At 34.9% G+C, this 16,535-nt stretch overlaps 1 protein-coding gene across 4 annotated transcripts in view; it reads left to right on the forward strand.

Moving 5' to 3' along the window:
* Positions 1-16,535, forward strand: part of MAP4K3 (mitogen-activated protein kinase kinase kinase kinase 3) — a 204,703-nt gene that overhangs the window by 144,373 nt on the left and 43,795 nt on the right. For 3 of the 4 annotated variants that reach the window (XR_006200872.1, XM_042933181.1, XM_042933182.1), the window contains exons 15-16: positions 676-738; positions 14,441-14,499. Coding sequence is in view for 3 of the 4 variants with exons in the window: in XM_042933181.1 (XP_042789115.1) it covers positions 676-738; positions 14,441-14,499 (122 nt within the window). In the remaining variant the exon portion in view is untranslated. The remainder of the gene's footprint in view (positions 1-675; positions 739-14,440; positions 14,500-16,535) is intronic. The other variant, XM_042933183.1, reaches the window with a different exon arrangement.

Raw genomic sequence — 16,535 nt, forward strand, 5'->3', positions numbered from 1 at the left:
ATTCAGTCTTAGAAACAACATGTTTTGCAAATATTTGAGATGTTACTATCCTATGGAAGAATTTAAAAAATGAGACTTAAAAAACAAAATCAATCCTAATGAAATTAGTTTCCTAGAGCTCCAGATTATATGTTTTTTTTTTTCTGTTCAATACTGAGAAGAAAGTAACTATTAATAAGTAGTAAGGATTGAAATGGAAACTTTCTTAAACTTAATGCTTTTGTGAACCCACTTGACTAAAGGTATACAAAGTGGAGTTATTCTAATTCAGTATACCAGCATGGAGGAAAGGAATGTTAAAAATTCTTAAAATGATTATAACATTTAAACCTAACATTTATGTAGAGGATGTAGAAGGTTAAGAACAAAAGTAGTAATGATGTTTATAAATGCTAATAGTTACTTTGTTAAGGCAGTTTGAGTTTGTTTCCTGTTTCTCTTTTGAAGTTGGCATTGCATGTATTTAAATTATATACTAGTTTAATAAAACTGTATTACAAAGCAAAGTTGTTGCAATATTGCTATTTTACAAGCTTCTTAAGATTATTTGACTTGGCATTTGCCTTAATAAAATTATTAGCAGGACTAATCTCATTTGTGACAGTTTCCCTTTGTGAATTTGTGGCTTTTAGTTTAAGTGTAAATAACTTGGGTTTCTTGGTCTCTGCTAAACAGCCCGACAGTGATGGTTTTTTGGACAGTTCAGAAGAAATATACTACACTGCAAGATCTAATCTGGTATTTCTCATCTTCTGATTTTCTTTGTCAGCATTGTTTAGTCTTAATTGTTTTTGATTTTTTTGATCAAATATTTTGTTCAATTTTAATGAACCAGTTTAAACATCATTTTATAAGTTCCTGCCATTTAGCAAGGTTCTATATATTGATTATAGCATTTTTTTCCAAAACAAGTCAGATGTATCTACTCAAGTGTATTATAATGTAATAAAAACTAAAATCTATTTTCCTTTTTTATGGAAAGTATTTAATTTTCTCACTCAAATGGGTTTTTTTAGAAATTACATTTCCCTATAAAAATGTCATTTTAATAATGTGACTTATTTTAGTGAACTAGAAACCATCCATATATGTATTACATATCCGTTCATATATATACAACTGTTTTTATATATTGCATATATAACATATATGGAAATAGTTTCAAAAAATAACTTACCCCTAGTTAACAATGAAATCTGTCTCAGATGAAATTTTAACTTTTTAGCATTAGGTAATATCTCATTTTCTCAGGCCAAAATTTGGATTTTAAAGCCTCTCTGAAGTTATAAGTATTAAGGCTGTTTTACCATTAGGTAAGAAAAGAGGGAAACTAACCCTGGTAAATATTAAATAAATAGTAACTTTAATAGTTGCTATTGAATAGTTTTTTTCTACTTCAGTAGGTAGCCGGGACCCGAAGTTGCCTCCATATTTATCCTTAGATTCTATTTTTCTGCCTTTTCATTGGAATTTTCTTTCTTTTTCCTTTCTCTCTGCCTTAATAACGTACTTCTTTCAATTCTGGTTAGTTTAAATGATTCTTTATATAAATTCTTTAATCTATACCGTATAACATTTGTAGAACATAAAATGTTGAGCATAATTTCTCTTTTGAGGAAGTTGCTGTCTTAATGGGCAGAAATTACTTGGACATACAAACTTTCAGCTGTGCAACAAAATACACAGTGGATTGCCAGCAGGTGTTGACTGTTGAGGAGAGGCTGATATTTATGTAATAAGTGTATGGAAATCAGAGGAGAAAAGCTTTGGGGTTAATGTGGCTTATCTGGCTTCAGGAAGGGACTAAAACTGATTTCACTGTAGTGTAGGAACCCTTATAGAGTCTTCAGGAAGTGAATGGACAGATGCCTCCAATGTTTCATGGGAATTGATGTGGGAACAGTCATCGGCACAGATGCCAGTTTTGAGAGATGGCAGATAAAGAGCTGAAATTATGAAATTGGCATACTACTCCTTGAATCATGGTATTGGCTCAGAAGAGGAGGATTGAAGTCATCAAAGAAGAAGTGATAGATGAAACCATGATTGCATTTGTTCCCTAGTTAGGTCCCAAGAAGGAAGGAGTGCAGAAAACTGGTTACCACGGTGGGTGATGCCTGTGTTTTGCAGTTAAAGGTAGAACCAACATGGGGGAGAAAGAAGCAGTTGGAAAGCTGGAAGAGTCAATATCAATACTTGGACTGTCACGAAAGAAAGAAGGATGCATCCGATGGTCCAGAGAGGACCAGAAAGTGTCAGGATTGAGAGTTAACTGTCCACAGGGGCAAGTGAGATGAAATGTCTGAAGAAAACTCTATCAGCGGCTTCTGGATTGAAGATTTTTTTCAGAATTACACATACATAGGCTAGAGTGACAATTAGTGAAATTTGTTGTGGAAATAAAAGATCACAAAATAAGCTTAAACTGACCATCATTAATATTCTCTAGAAAAGACAACAGCAACAAACCCAGAAACATGGTCTTTAAAATTACAGTTATTCTCTTCTGTTCTCTGGGTTTCTAGAACTAGCCTAGTAACATGAATAAATTATGGCTCTGTTCCCTAGAACTGTCCTACCCCCAAATAATCAGGAGTTTCTGACAGAGGGAGCAGCTGACAGGCTGTCTTGTGACAGAGGGCTTTAGGGACAGTTAACTAATTACATAGTTCTGGCAGAAAAGGATGAACAAAATATTTGTCAGACCCTACAATTTATAAAATCAAACTTTAAAAGTTCACCTCTGATGATGGTAAAAACTAACATTCATCTACAAGTTTTTATACACCAGGCATTCTAAATGCTTCAAATGTATTAAAATCTTTGTATTAGAAATGAGGGAACTTAAGGTGCAAAGAAGCTGAAATTGGTCTTACTCCTCAGCTAAATAATAGCCCACCAGGGGTTTGATCAAGGCAGCTGGTTCAGGAAATGAAACCTAAACCACTGCCTGTTGCATCTACCCCAAATACTGAGCTCACGCTCATGGTCTCTCTTTTTAATCATGTATATATGTTCCATGGTTATAATTATTTTTGAAAAGAATGTACCTGTTTTACTGTTTGTTTTTAATGTTTGTTTATTTTGAGAGAGAGCGCGTGTGTGCGCGTGCACCAGCGGGGAAGGGGCAGAGAGAGGGAGAGAGAGAATCCCAAGCCAGGCTCTGTACTGACAGCAGTACTGATGCGGGGCTTGATCTCATGAACTGTGAGATCATGACCTGAGCCGAAATCAAGAGTTGGGTGCCACCCAGGTGCCCCCATAGTTATTGTTACTTTTTCTTTAATTTTTTTTTTTTTTTTTTTTTTAGAGAGCATGTGCATGTGCACAAGCAGGGAGGGGCAGAGGGAGAGAGGGAGAATCCTGAGCAGGGCCTCAATCTTGGCAACCCTGGGATCATGACCTGAACCAAAATCAAGAGTTGGATGCTCAACTGCCTGAGCCACCCAGGTGCACCATTATTCTTTTATTGTGGTAAAATATACATAACATAAAATTTACCATTGTGAGATTTTTTAAGTGTGCAGTTCAGTGGCATTAGGTTCACTCATATTGTGCAACTATCACCGCTATCCATCTGCAGAACTTTTTCGTCTTTCCACACTGCAACTCCTTACCTATTAAACAGTAACTCCCATTCCCCCTTCCTTGCAGCGCCTGGCAACCACCATTCTATTTTTTGACTCTTTGAAGTACCTCAGAGATGTGGAATCATACAATAGTTGTCCTTTTTTGACTGGCTCACTTCACTTAGCATAATGTCACAATGTGTTTAAGATTCATTCATGTTGCTGCATGGGTCAGAATTCCCTTTTTAAGGTCGAATAATATTCCTGTGTGTGTGTGTGTGTGTGTGTGTGTGTGTGTGTGTGTGTATGTACACGTGTGTACCACATTTTGTTTGTTCATTCATCTATCAATGGGACAGTTGCATTGCTTCCACCTTTGGACTATTGTCAGTAACGTTGCTGTGAACATGGTGTACAAACATCTTTCAAGTTTCTACTTGAAGTTCTTTGGGGCATAGAACATGAAAGGGAATTGCTACATCATATAGTAATTCTACATTTAATTTTTGAGGGAAATGCCGTACCATTTTCCATAGCAGCTGTGTCATTTTACATTCCCCCCAGCAGTTCACATGGGCTTCCAATTTTTCACATTCTCTTCAATGCTTCTTATTTTCTGTGTGTGTGTGTGTGTGTGTGTGTGTGTGTGTGTGTGTGTGTGTGTGTGAGATAATAGCCATCCCAATGGGTGTGAAGTGTCCATAGCCGTTTCAATCCCCTGATTTCATCAGTCCTGAAACTTTGGCACTGTCAGCAAGATTTCCAGCTGTTCCAAATACTTGTTGCTGGCCACTAGAAAGAAACCTGTTGCACACAAAATGTCTGGCCATCATCTTAGCACCAAGATGGCAGCTCTAAATCTTTTGGGACCCAGATTTACCCTTTTAAAGACTTGTTGCTTAAAAGTCCCATATCATCAGTGATTTCAGTGCTAAATGTATTCATTTTATGATTTTAGAAATGAATTGAGAATATTACATCTCAGTTTTCGTTATTACATTACAATGATTTCTTAAAAATTAGAACAGAGCTTGATTTCTAGGATTGTTAGTAATAAAGATCTGCAAATTTTGAGAAGACGCTTAAATTTAAAAACTTCACCATAATGCAGTAATTAAATAGTAAGAGTTTTGCTTCTAGAAGAAAGCATAGGCAGTAATCTCTTTTGTTGCCTTAGCAACATTTTTCTAGGTATGTCTTCTAAGGCAAGGGAAACAAAAGCATAAATAAATTATTGGGACAATACCAAAATAAGCTTTTGAACAGCAAAGGAAACCATCAGCAAAATGAAAAGGTAACCTATTGAATGAGAGAAGGTATTTGCAAATGATATATCCAGTAAGAGGTTAATATCCAAAATATCTTGAAAAAACTTACACTACTCAACACCAAAAATACAACCCAGTTAAAAAATGAGCAGAGGACCTGAATAGACATTTTGGCCAACAAACCGATGAAAAGATGGCCAACAGCACTAATCATCAAGCAAATGCAAGTCAAAACCACAATGAGTTATCACCTTACACCTGTCAGAATGGCTAAAATCAAAAAGTCAAGAAATAATAAGTGTTGGCAAGGATATGGATAAAAAAGGAACCCTTATGCACTGTTAGTGGGAATGCAAATTAGTGTAGCCACTATGGAAAACAGTGTGGAGGTTTCTAAAAAAATGAAAAAATAGAGATACCATATTATCCAGTAATCACATTACTGGGTATTTACCCAAAGAAAATGAAAACACTAATTCAAAAAGATACACGCCCACCCCTCTGTTTATTGCAGCATTATTTATAGTAGCCAGGATGTTGAAACTTAAGTGTAGATAAATGAATGGATGAAGATGTGGTATATATATACAATGGAATATTAATTACTCAGCAATAACAAAAAATAAGATCTTTCCATTTGCAACAACATGGATGGACCTAGAAGGTATGCTAAGTGAAATAAGTCAGAGAAAGACAAATACCCTATGATTTCACTTATATGTGGAATCTAAAAAACAAAAAGCAAATGAACAGATAAGCCAAAACAAACAATCAAACAAAAAACCCAGGAGCAGGCCCATAAATAAAGAGAACAAGCTGGTAGTTGCCAGAGGGGAGGGGAGAGGAGATGGGCAGAATGGATGAAGAGGAGTGGGAGGTACAGGCTTCCAGTTACCGAATGAATTAGTCACAGGGATAAAAGGTACAACATAAGGAATATAGTCTGTGGTATTGTAAGAATGTGGTCTGATGATAGATGGTAGTGTGGTGAGCACAGCACAATGAATAGAGAGGTCTAGATCACTATTTGTATGCCTACAACTAATGTAATAGGTGTCGATTGTACTTTAGTTTAAAAAAAAAAAAAACTTTTTATCTTTAGGAGGTCCCAGTAGTTCGTTTTTGCTTTTGTTTCCCTTGTCTCCAGAGGCATATCTCTAGTAAGGAGTTGCAGCGGCTGAGGTCAAAGAAGTTGCTCCCTGTTTTCTCCCGTAGTATTTTGATGGTTTCCTGGCTTACATTTAGGTCTTTCATCCATTTTGAATTTATTTCTGTGTATGGTGTAAGAAAGTGGCCCAGTCTTATTCTTCTGCTGTCCAGTTTTCCCAGCACCATTTACTGAAGAGACTGTCTTTTTACCATTGGATATTCTTTCCTGCTTTGTCGAAGATTAGTTGGCCATACATTTGTGGGTCCATTTCTGGGATCTCTATTCTGTTCCATTGATCTTTGTATCTGTTTTTTGCACCAGTACCATACTGTCTTGATGATTGCAGCTTTGTAATGCAGTTTAAAGTCTGGAATAATCGTGATGCCTCCAGCTTTGGTTTTCTTTTTCAACATTAATTCAGCTATTTGGGGTCTTTTCTGATTCCATACAAATTTTGGAATTGTTCTAGCTCTGCAAAGGATGCTAGTGTTATTTTGATAGGGATTGCATTCAATGTGTAGATTGCTTTGGGTAGTATCAACATTTTAACAATATTTGTTCTTCCAGTCCATGAGCATGGAATGTTTATCCATTTATTTGTGTCTTCTTCAGTTTCTTTGATAAGCTCTCTGTAGTTCTCAGCATACAGATCTTTTCTCTCTGATCAGGTTTCTTCCTAGGTATCTTACAGTTATTGGTGCAGTTATAAATGGGGTCAATTCCTTGATTTCTCTTTCTGCTCCTTCATAATTGGTGTATAGAAATGCAACCGATTTTTTTTAAGTTTATTTTTAGAGAGGGAGAGAGAGTGTAAGCAGGAGAAAGAGAGAGAGAAAGAGAATCCAAGCAGGCTCAGCACTGTCAGCACAGAGCCGGACGTGGGGCTTGATACCACGAACTGTGAGATCATGACCTGAGCTGAAATCAAGAGTCAGAGGCTTAATTGACTGAGCCACCCAGGCACCCCACTGCAACCAATTTCTGTATGTTGATTTTATATCCTGTGACTTTGCTAAATTCATGTATCCATTCTAGCAATTTTTTGGTGGAGTCTTTCATGTTTTCCACAGAGTATCATATCATCTGCGAAGAGTGAAAGTCTGACTTCTTCCTTGCCAATTTGTATGTGTTTTATTTCTTTTTGTTGTCTGATTGCTGAGGCTAGGACTTCCAGGTGAGAGTGGACATCCCTGTCATGTTCCTGAACTTAGGAAAGCTCTTAATTTTTCCCCATTGAGGATGATATTAACTGTGGGTCTTTCATATATGGCTTTTATGATGCTGAGGTATGTTTCTTCTGTCTCTAATGTCTTTTTTTTTTAATGTTTGTTTGTTTGTTTGTTTGTTTTTGATAGAGAGAGAATCAGAGGCAGGCTCTAGACTCTGAGCTGTCAGCACAGAGTCCAGCGCGGCACTTGAACTCACAATGAGATCATGACGTGAGCCAAAGTCAGACGTTTTACCAACTGAGCCACCAGGCACCCCTGTCCTTAATTTCTTGAGGGTTTTAATCAAGAAAGGATGCTGTATTTTGTTAAATGTTTTTTCTGCATCTGTTGAGAGGGTCATAATGGTTCTTCCCTTTCTTTTATTAATGTGGTATATCGTGATTGATTGGCAAATATTGAACCAGCCCAGTACCCAGGAATAAATCCCACTTGATCAAGGTGAATAATTCTTTTAATGTACTGTTGAATTCGATTTGCTAGTATCTTGTTGAGAATTTTTGCATCTAGGTTTATCAGAAAGATTGACCTGTAATTCTCCTTTTTAGTGAGGTCTTTGGTTTTGGAATCAAGGTAATGCTGGCTTCATAGGGCGAGTTTGGAATGGGAAAAGATATTTGCAAATGACATATTGGATAAAGGGTTAGTTTCCACAATCTATAAAGAATTTATCAATCTCAACACCCAAAAAAACAATGAATAATAATTCATAATAAACCAGATATACCAATAATAAACCAAAAAATAATAATCCAATGAAGAAATGGGCAGAAGACATGCATTGACGCTTTTCCAAATAAGACATCCAGATGACACAGACATCCAGCAGACACATGCAAAGGTGCTCAACGTCACTCATCATCAGGGAACTACAAATCAAAACTACAATAAGATACCACCTCACACCTGTCAGAATGGCTAAAATTAACTCAGGTAACATCAGATGTTGGTGATGATAAGGAGAAAGGGGAACCCCTTTGCTCTGTTGGTGGGAATGCAAACTGGTGTGTCCACTCTGGAAAACAGTGTGGTGGTTCCTCAGAAAATTAAAAATAGAACTACTCTACGACCCAGCAATTGCACTACTAGGTATTTATCCAAAGGCTGCAAAAATGCTGAAGGAGCACATGCACCCCAATGTTTATAGCAGCACTATCAACAATAGCCAATTAGGGAAATAGCCCAAATGTCCATCAGCTGACAAATGGATAAAGAAGATGTGATATATACATATATGTACAATGGAATACTATCCTGTGATAAAAAAGAATGAAATCGTAACCATTTTCAACAACATGGATGGAACTAGGGTGTATTATGCTAAGCGAAATAAGTCAGTCAGAGAAAGACAAATACCATATGATTTCACTCATATGTGGAATTTAAGAAACAAAACAGATGAACATAGGAAAAGAGAAGGAAAAATAAGATAAAAACAGAGAGGAAGGCAAACCATAAAAGACTTTTAAATACAGAGAACAAACTAAAGTTTGCTGGAGGGAAGGTGGATGGGGGATGGACTAATGGCTGAAGGACCTTAAGGAGGGCACTGTTGAGATAAGGGTATTATATGTAAGTGATGAATCCCTAAATTCTACTCCTGAAACCAATACTACATACAGGTTAAATAACTTGAGTTTAAATTTCAAAAAAAGAATAATACAGTAGATACATATTTACCAATGTGGAAAAAAATAAAAATTAAAAAAAAGAAATGTAAACATATCCTTAATCATTTTTATATTTATTTCATGGAGGAATGATAATACTTAGGATATGTTGGTGAAAAAATATATATTATTAAAGAAATAGTAAGAGTTTTGCCCATAACCATAAAAATGGGTTTATCTAACGTACTGTCTTTAGATTAAAAAATTATACACCTGTTTAATTGATGCCAATTTTTTCTAATTTGCCCAGTTTTTCTGGGTATTTTAGCCTATACAATAATGAAAAATATATTTAAAGTTAATTATATGGAAAACATGTTAATTGGTGTGGAGGAACATAAGTAGTAACATAATCTTTGCTCTGAAGAAAGTTATGGTATACTTGAAAAAGTAAGAATAAAAAATTTAAATTATAATTTAAAACATGTCAGAAAGGGGTGCCTAGGTGGCTCACTCAGTTAAGTGTCCAGCTTGGACTCAGCTCAGGTCTCGATCCCAGTCATGAATTCAAGCCCCGCATTGGGCTCCATGCTGGGCGTGGAGCTTACTTTAAAAAAAAACAAATATGTCAGAAAGGTATACCCAGTTGATCATTATTAGTAAATAACAAAAGTACTTTAAGAAACCCCTGAATTATGGACTTAAAGCCATATTACAAAGCTGTATGGTACTGGCACAAAGACAGACACTCAGATCAATGGAACAGAATAGAGAACCCAGAAATGGACCCACAAACGTATGGCCATCTAATCTGTGACAAAGCAGAAAAGAATATCCAACGGAATAAAGACAGTGTCTTCAGCAAGTGGTGCTGGGAAAACTGGATGCGACATGCAGAAAAATGAACCTGGACCACCAGACACAGAAATAAACTCAAAATGGATGAAAGACCTCAATGTAAAACAGGAAACCATCAAAATCCTCGAGGAGAAAGCAGGTAAAAACCTCTTTGATCTTGCCCGCAGCAACGTCTTACTCAACACTTCTCCGGAGGCGAGGGAAACCAAGGCAAAAATGAACTACTGGGGCCTCATCAAAATAAAAAGCTTCTGCACAACGAAGGAAACAATAGCCAAACTAAAAGGGAACCGACAGAATGGGAGAAGATATTTGCAAATGATATAGTAGAGAAAGGGTTAGTATCCAAAATCTATAAAGAACTTATCAAACTCAACACCCAAAAAACAAATAATCCAGTGAAGAAATGGGCGAAAGAGATGAATAGATACCTCTCCAAAGAAGACATCCAGATGGCCAACCAACACATGAAAAACGCAACATCCCTCATCAGGGAAGTACAAATCAAAACCTGACGAGGTACCACCTCACACCTGTCAGAATGGCTAACATTAACAACTTAGGCAACAACAGATGTTGGCGAGGATGCGGAGAAAGAGGATCTCTTTTGCACTGTTGGCGGGAATGCAAGCTGGTGCAGCCACTCTGGAAAACAGTACGGAGGTTCCTCAAAAAATTGAAAATAGAACTACCCTACAACCCAGCAATTGCACTACTAGGTATTTATCCACGGGATACGGGTGTGCTGTTTCAAAGGGGTACATGCACCCCAATGTTTATAGCAGCACTATCAACAATAGCCAAAGTATGGAAAGAACCCAAATGTCCATTGATGGATGAATAGATAAAGAAGATGTAGTATATGTATACAATGGAGTATTACTCAGCAATCAAAAAGAATGAAATCTTGCCATTCGCAAGTATGTGGATGGAAATAGAGGGTATTATGCTAAGCGAAATTAGAGAAAGACCAATATCATATGACTTCACTCATATGAGGACTTTAAGATACAAAACAGATGAACCTAAGGGAAGCAAAAAGAATATAAAAACAGGGAGGGGGACAAAACATAAGAGACTCTTAAATATGGAGAACAAACAGAGGGTTGCTAGCGGGGTTGTGGGAGGGGGGATGGGCTAAATGGGAAAGGGGCATTAAGGAATCTACTCCTGAAATCATTGTTGCACTATATGCTAATTAACTTGGATGTAAACTTAAAAAATAAATAAAAAATAAATAGATAAAAGTTAAAAATAAAACCCTGAATTAGGTCAAAATTAAATAAAGTCTAAAAATTATTCTGGAAGAGAAACAGTAAATGTCAACTTCTGTTTATTTTAAATTTGTTAAACTATTACTATTAAATTTATATGATGTAGCTACTTTTCTTACCTAATATATATGAAGACAGTTTCTTAGGAGAACTCATTTATTTTGCACAACGATAGGACATTTTCTACATTGGCAAACCTACCCTGCTTGATCTTCATGTCCGAGTTCATCATGTAAGAGTCATGAATACTGTTCAGCATTTATCTGTTAGTGTTCTGACCTCACTTGCTTCTCTTTTTAAGAAAGTCTTTTTTGATTTGTCCAAGATTCAATCCCTTTTTACTTATGTAAATTGCTGTATTAAAAGGTATCTTAAAATGACCTTATCTAAATCATAATTTTCTCATTTTCTGATGAGGAAAGAAATTCTCTTGAGCTGTTCCCTTTTTTGTTGATTAAAATATATTGCTAACATATTTTTTCTTTTATATTTTTGTAGCCAGCTCTATCAGTTCTGTTAACTTCCTGCTATTTTCTCATCACATGTAGGCTTTGCAGCCTCACACAGGGTTTACAAAAAAGAAAACAATAAAAAGATTTTCTTGAACATGTATTTTCCCTTTCCCGTGTTCCATGTTCTATCCTTTATCTTTTTCAGTGCTTTCTGGCTCTATCCTGCGCTTAGAAATACTTCCCCATTCATTAAAACTGAAGTTAGGATTTTCTGACCCAAAAAAATATTTTCATTGGGCTAGAGTAACCATCTTCAATTTTTGTTTGAGCTGTTCAGATCAAATCTATATAAGGCTATTGCATGTTTTCAGCCCATGTTGTTACTTGTTTGACTTTACTGTGTAGCTAAACATTGTCCTTCATTAATAACTTGATGCCTCATTTGTTACTAATTCCCTTATGTTTCTCTTGGCATGTTCAAATGTGTTCTTATTTAGCTTATAAAAGATTGCTATGTTTTACTGTCATCTAGGGTTATCTTGAGTGCTTTTCCAAGCATAATTTTGGTAGCATTTTTCTATTACAGAATAGCTTCCAAGTACTTTTTGATAAATGTTTTAAATCAGTCTTTCTTAGAATGTTCTAAAGATATATAAATGGCTACTAACTTTGCCCAACTTTTACTTTTTTTCCTTTCCTTTTTATTCTCATTTTTCTTGAATGATTTACTGCCTGAATCCCTGCCATATAATAGGTGGTTGGTAAATAATAGTTGAATTACCTGAGATTCAGTACTTACTAGAGGACTTAGTGTAATTCTTTTACCTGATTGGATTCCTAGCACATTGTTTTTGTTCCATGGTTGCTAAAAACATAACTTGATTTATAGAGAAGGAATTAATAAAGAATAAGCCCCTTTTTATTTTGGCTTTCCTGGTAGTGTTTGACACATGGCACATTTAATCATCACACTTGGATATATCTACAACTTCTCCCTGGCCTGAATGTTATTTTGCTTATGAACCTATGTACAATTTTCTATTAAAATACTACATTTGTTATTTTAGACTCTTATCTTCCTAAATACCTTGCTAATCTCAATGGATTTTTTTAAATCATTGTCATCAACCCGGCAATTGTCATGTACCATAAACTGTTCCTACAACAGCCACATATGTGTTTATATAACAGAAGCTATTGCCATTCTGCACAAATGTAGAACACTTTTAGAAGCCATCATTTGATTAGGGCCTTAAGAGATTATGTTGGCTAAAGAGATTGCTGGTGTGGTAGAGGAGGGACGTTACCTGGAGCTGAAGAAAAAAACTTGAAGTTAGGAGTGTATTCATTGAGATTAGTACTTCTCTGTACTGAATTCCAAAGATTAAAGGTTCCTGTACAAAGTCATGACCACTTCAGTTGTACAGCATAATAATTGTGTAGCAGTCTTACGGTAACAGTGATACCATCCTATTAATATCATTATGAATTAAATAGAACAGGTACCCTTTTGCACTAGAATTTCACGTGATACCAGTGTGGTGATGGTTGACTAATCTTACTGTTTTTGATGTATTCTCTCTTCTGTCACTAGTAAGAACATTTATTATGCATGAAAGAACGCAAATATTGAAGAAGACAAGATTTGAATCTTGTCTAAACCAGGATTTTTATTTTGACAGGTCTTGGAGTACTTAAATGTTAAAGTGCTTTTTACTTAAATGTAATGTATCGTTTAGAGTTCTTATGTTCCTAGGCTTAGTATTTTTGTGATCTAGAATTTGTGTATCTTAATGAGGCTGGAGTGTTAGTTATCTGCTTGCAGGAAAATGAACTACTGGCATTGGAACAAGAATTTGTTTTAAGGGCCTGGTTAGTGTGTGGTAGGTGCTATTCTAGACTTTGGGCCTGTAGGGAAGAAAGATGGACGTAACAATTTTCCTGTTTTGAGGAGCTCACAGACTGGTTTCTGTTTTTATAAACTGGTTAATAAATTAATTAAAAGGCAGTTTAAGTGCTAGAGGAGAACTATGTATTCAGTGCCATGAAGACATGGGAAAGGTTGCACCTTCCTTCCTGTACAGTCTTGGAAGCCTCCTCCAAGGAGGTGTCTTTTGCATTAAGTCCTGACTGTGCATCTGGCGATACCTTGTGTATTAGAAAACACTTTATTCTATATTCTGATGAAAATAAAACTCATTTTAAATGTTAAATATTCCCCCTTTATTGTTAAAATCATGCTTGAAATACAGTGACTTAAGGGGAGAAAGGAAGCTTTACTTTGTACTTTCCATAGTTGTTGGAAAACAGTTTTTTCCTCAAGAAGGCATTTGAGTTGAGCATTTATGTTGTTACCCCTTTAAATTTCAATTCTTAAGCCTACAACCCGTAGCATTCAGTGGAAACGTTTAGTTAAGGGACTGCCTTAGTAATACTCCTTTGAAGTTTCACTACTTAGCTCTTTAAAAAATTATTCAAAGCCCTTTAAGTGTAATTTGCAACCTTGCCCATGTTCATCTATACAATTTACTTAAAAAGAGCACCTATTCTATATGTTTAAAAATTATTACCTGCCTAAAGCAACAATAGAAATATGTGAATGTGTATAAATACATAATTATTGCAGATCTTCTATACAAAGTCAAGATTTTTGTTGCTTGTTCTCTTCTGTAATTTTTTTCCTTCATTATATCTTTGCTATTAAATACCTTATTTGAGCATTTTTCTTTCTAAAAACTGGGTTTTTTTGCAAATTTTAGCTAAGAAAGCAATAACCATAAATGAAACTTACATATATTATTCAAACAAGTTCCCAGAAAAATACTGAACTTAAATAATAAAATACGTAAACCACAACTACAAACTTCTGACATCTTTTATTGTTGGAAGTCCTACCATACCTTTTTTTTAAAGAACATATAGCAATACAGATTTATTTGCAGTCTGGGGTTTCTCTTTTAAAATATATATATTTGTGTATTATGATTTGTGATATACTACTATTTTGCTAAATACATCATTTTGTACTACTAGGATCTACAACTAGAATATGGACAAGGACACCAAGGTAGTTACTTTTTGGGTGCAAACAAGTAAGTAAAGTTCTTTTTAAATTAAATTTATATTCAAGAATAATTAAGTTGCTTTATATTTTAATTTATTTATTACATATATCTTGTGCATTTTATTATATATTTAATATAGAAAAATATGTTAATATTTCCAGAAGTAAATTGTATTAGTCTGGTAGATAGGTTTTTATAATACGCTTTCAACTTTTCTTCATTGCTACCTTGCTAATCATTTAGTCAGTAATTGTCATAATGGAGACATTATGTTTTTTATACCAAGCTACTTTGTAGACCTTACTTGTTAGAGAAAACGAAGTACATTCCAACTGAAGACGATACATGTTTCAGAATTTTTTTATTTTATTTTTAAGGTTGACCTCTTTATTCCTTATAAAACTTGCTTTGGTACATATCCCAGTGTGTTGGCTCTGAAAATAGCTGAAAATATTTACAGTGTTTAGAACTCTTTATCCTAACTTTTTAGTTTAGAGCTTTTCAAAAAGGAGATAGTAGTTAAAATGCATCTGCTGTCTTCAGAATTATCAATTCATGCAAGAAGTAAATAGAACAATTATTCACGGCCTCTTCTGTACACCAGGCACTGTCTAGGTGGTACAGCACTGTGGTGAAAAGGCAGCTTACAAGGAGTAACAATTTAAGTTGTTCATAGTCCTCAGCAGAGTAAGGGGACAGGACTCTGCTGTTCTTTGTAGATTCTCATTTTCTGAGTTCATGGAGAAATTACCATTATAAAACCTAATATGTAAGGAAATACTATTTAAATTGTCAACATCTCTCAGCAATGTAGATACTGTTTTAACAATCAGAACATCTTAAAATTGCAACATATAATTTCACTTATACATTAGAGAGTTGAAAAATATGTATACATCCATAGTTTAAGCAGTTGAGGAACGATGACTGAAGACAGTAGTTCAGATTTAAAGATAATGCAAAATCGTGTCTCCTTTTTTTAGACTAAATGTTTAATTTAAATACCCTATCTTTTCTCAACACAGAGAAGAGACTTTGAATGACCGCCTAGAGAAATGCATTAGTTTGGATTTAAGCTGAATTTCAATTAAATACGATGAATTTGTTTTTAATTAACCTGATTTAAGTTTCCTAAAATGGGAAAAAGGCATACAGTTTCCCTGATAGAAAAATGAGATTTTATCTAAATAGTAACTGTGTGCTATTTATAATCTCTCCTGATTCATTAATGGACAGCAAAGGAAGGTGTGTCTCATAGTGGTTAGCAAATAAAAATTCTGAAGTGCTTTTTTTATTATTTTGTCTTAATATAAGGTCACTAGTTTTAAGGACCTTGTTAGCAAATTTTGGTGTATTTTAAGAGACAGTGGATGATTTGGAGAAAAATTCCATTTACACTTTTTTGGTTCATTTTAAATATATTTTTAAATTATATACTAGCAAAAATGCAAAAAAGAAATATGGCCCATCACTAAATGCTTTTCCAGATTCCTTAGCTCCCATTGTCTAATATCTGATTCTTAGACATTTTCATAGTATATAGTTACTTTGGCTAGGTAAAATGTTAATAATTTGCCCAACCTTCATTTTTTGATTAATTGGATCCCTGCTTAAGGAACTGTATTCTATATAACGAATCACTGGCAAGGTAGGTTGGCCAAAAATTTGACCTTTGGCTGTGTTTCGTGTACAGGTATATACATACATGTGACATGAGCATGGATGTAGCACTTCTCTTACTGTACTGATATGTCTGCTTTATTCTTGTGACCAGGCAGTGTTTTAAAACTCACAGGATTTCCTGCTTTCTCCATAGGTGATCAGGCAGACAGATTTCCATTTATGGGTTTCTACCTATTCCAGACCATACAAGAACTAAGATAGGGTGTAGGTGTTTTTGTTTTTGTTTTTTTAATAGAATATGTATTTTGACTTAACTGAGTTTTCTTTTCTCTTGAATGCTGTTGTTGGGGTCAACTTTTCTGATTATTTAAAACCAACAAAATACTATTTTTAAAAGAAAACTAAATTATTTCTGATTGTTTTTAATGTAGAGCAAAGAT

This window comes from Panthera leo, chromosome A3 (assembly GCF_018350215.1).
Source record: "Panthera leo isolate Ple1 chromosome A3, P.leo_Ple1_pat1.1, whole genome shotgun sequence".
NCBI lineage: Eukaryota > Metazoa > Chordata > Mammalia > Carnivora > Felidae > Panthera > Panthera leo.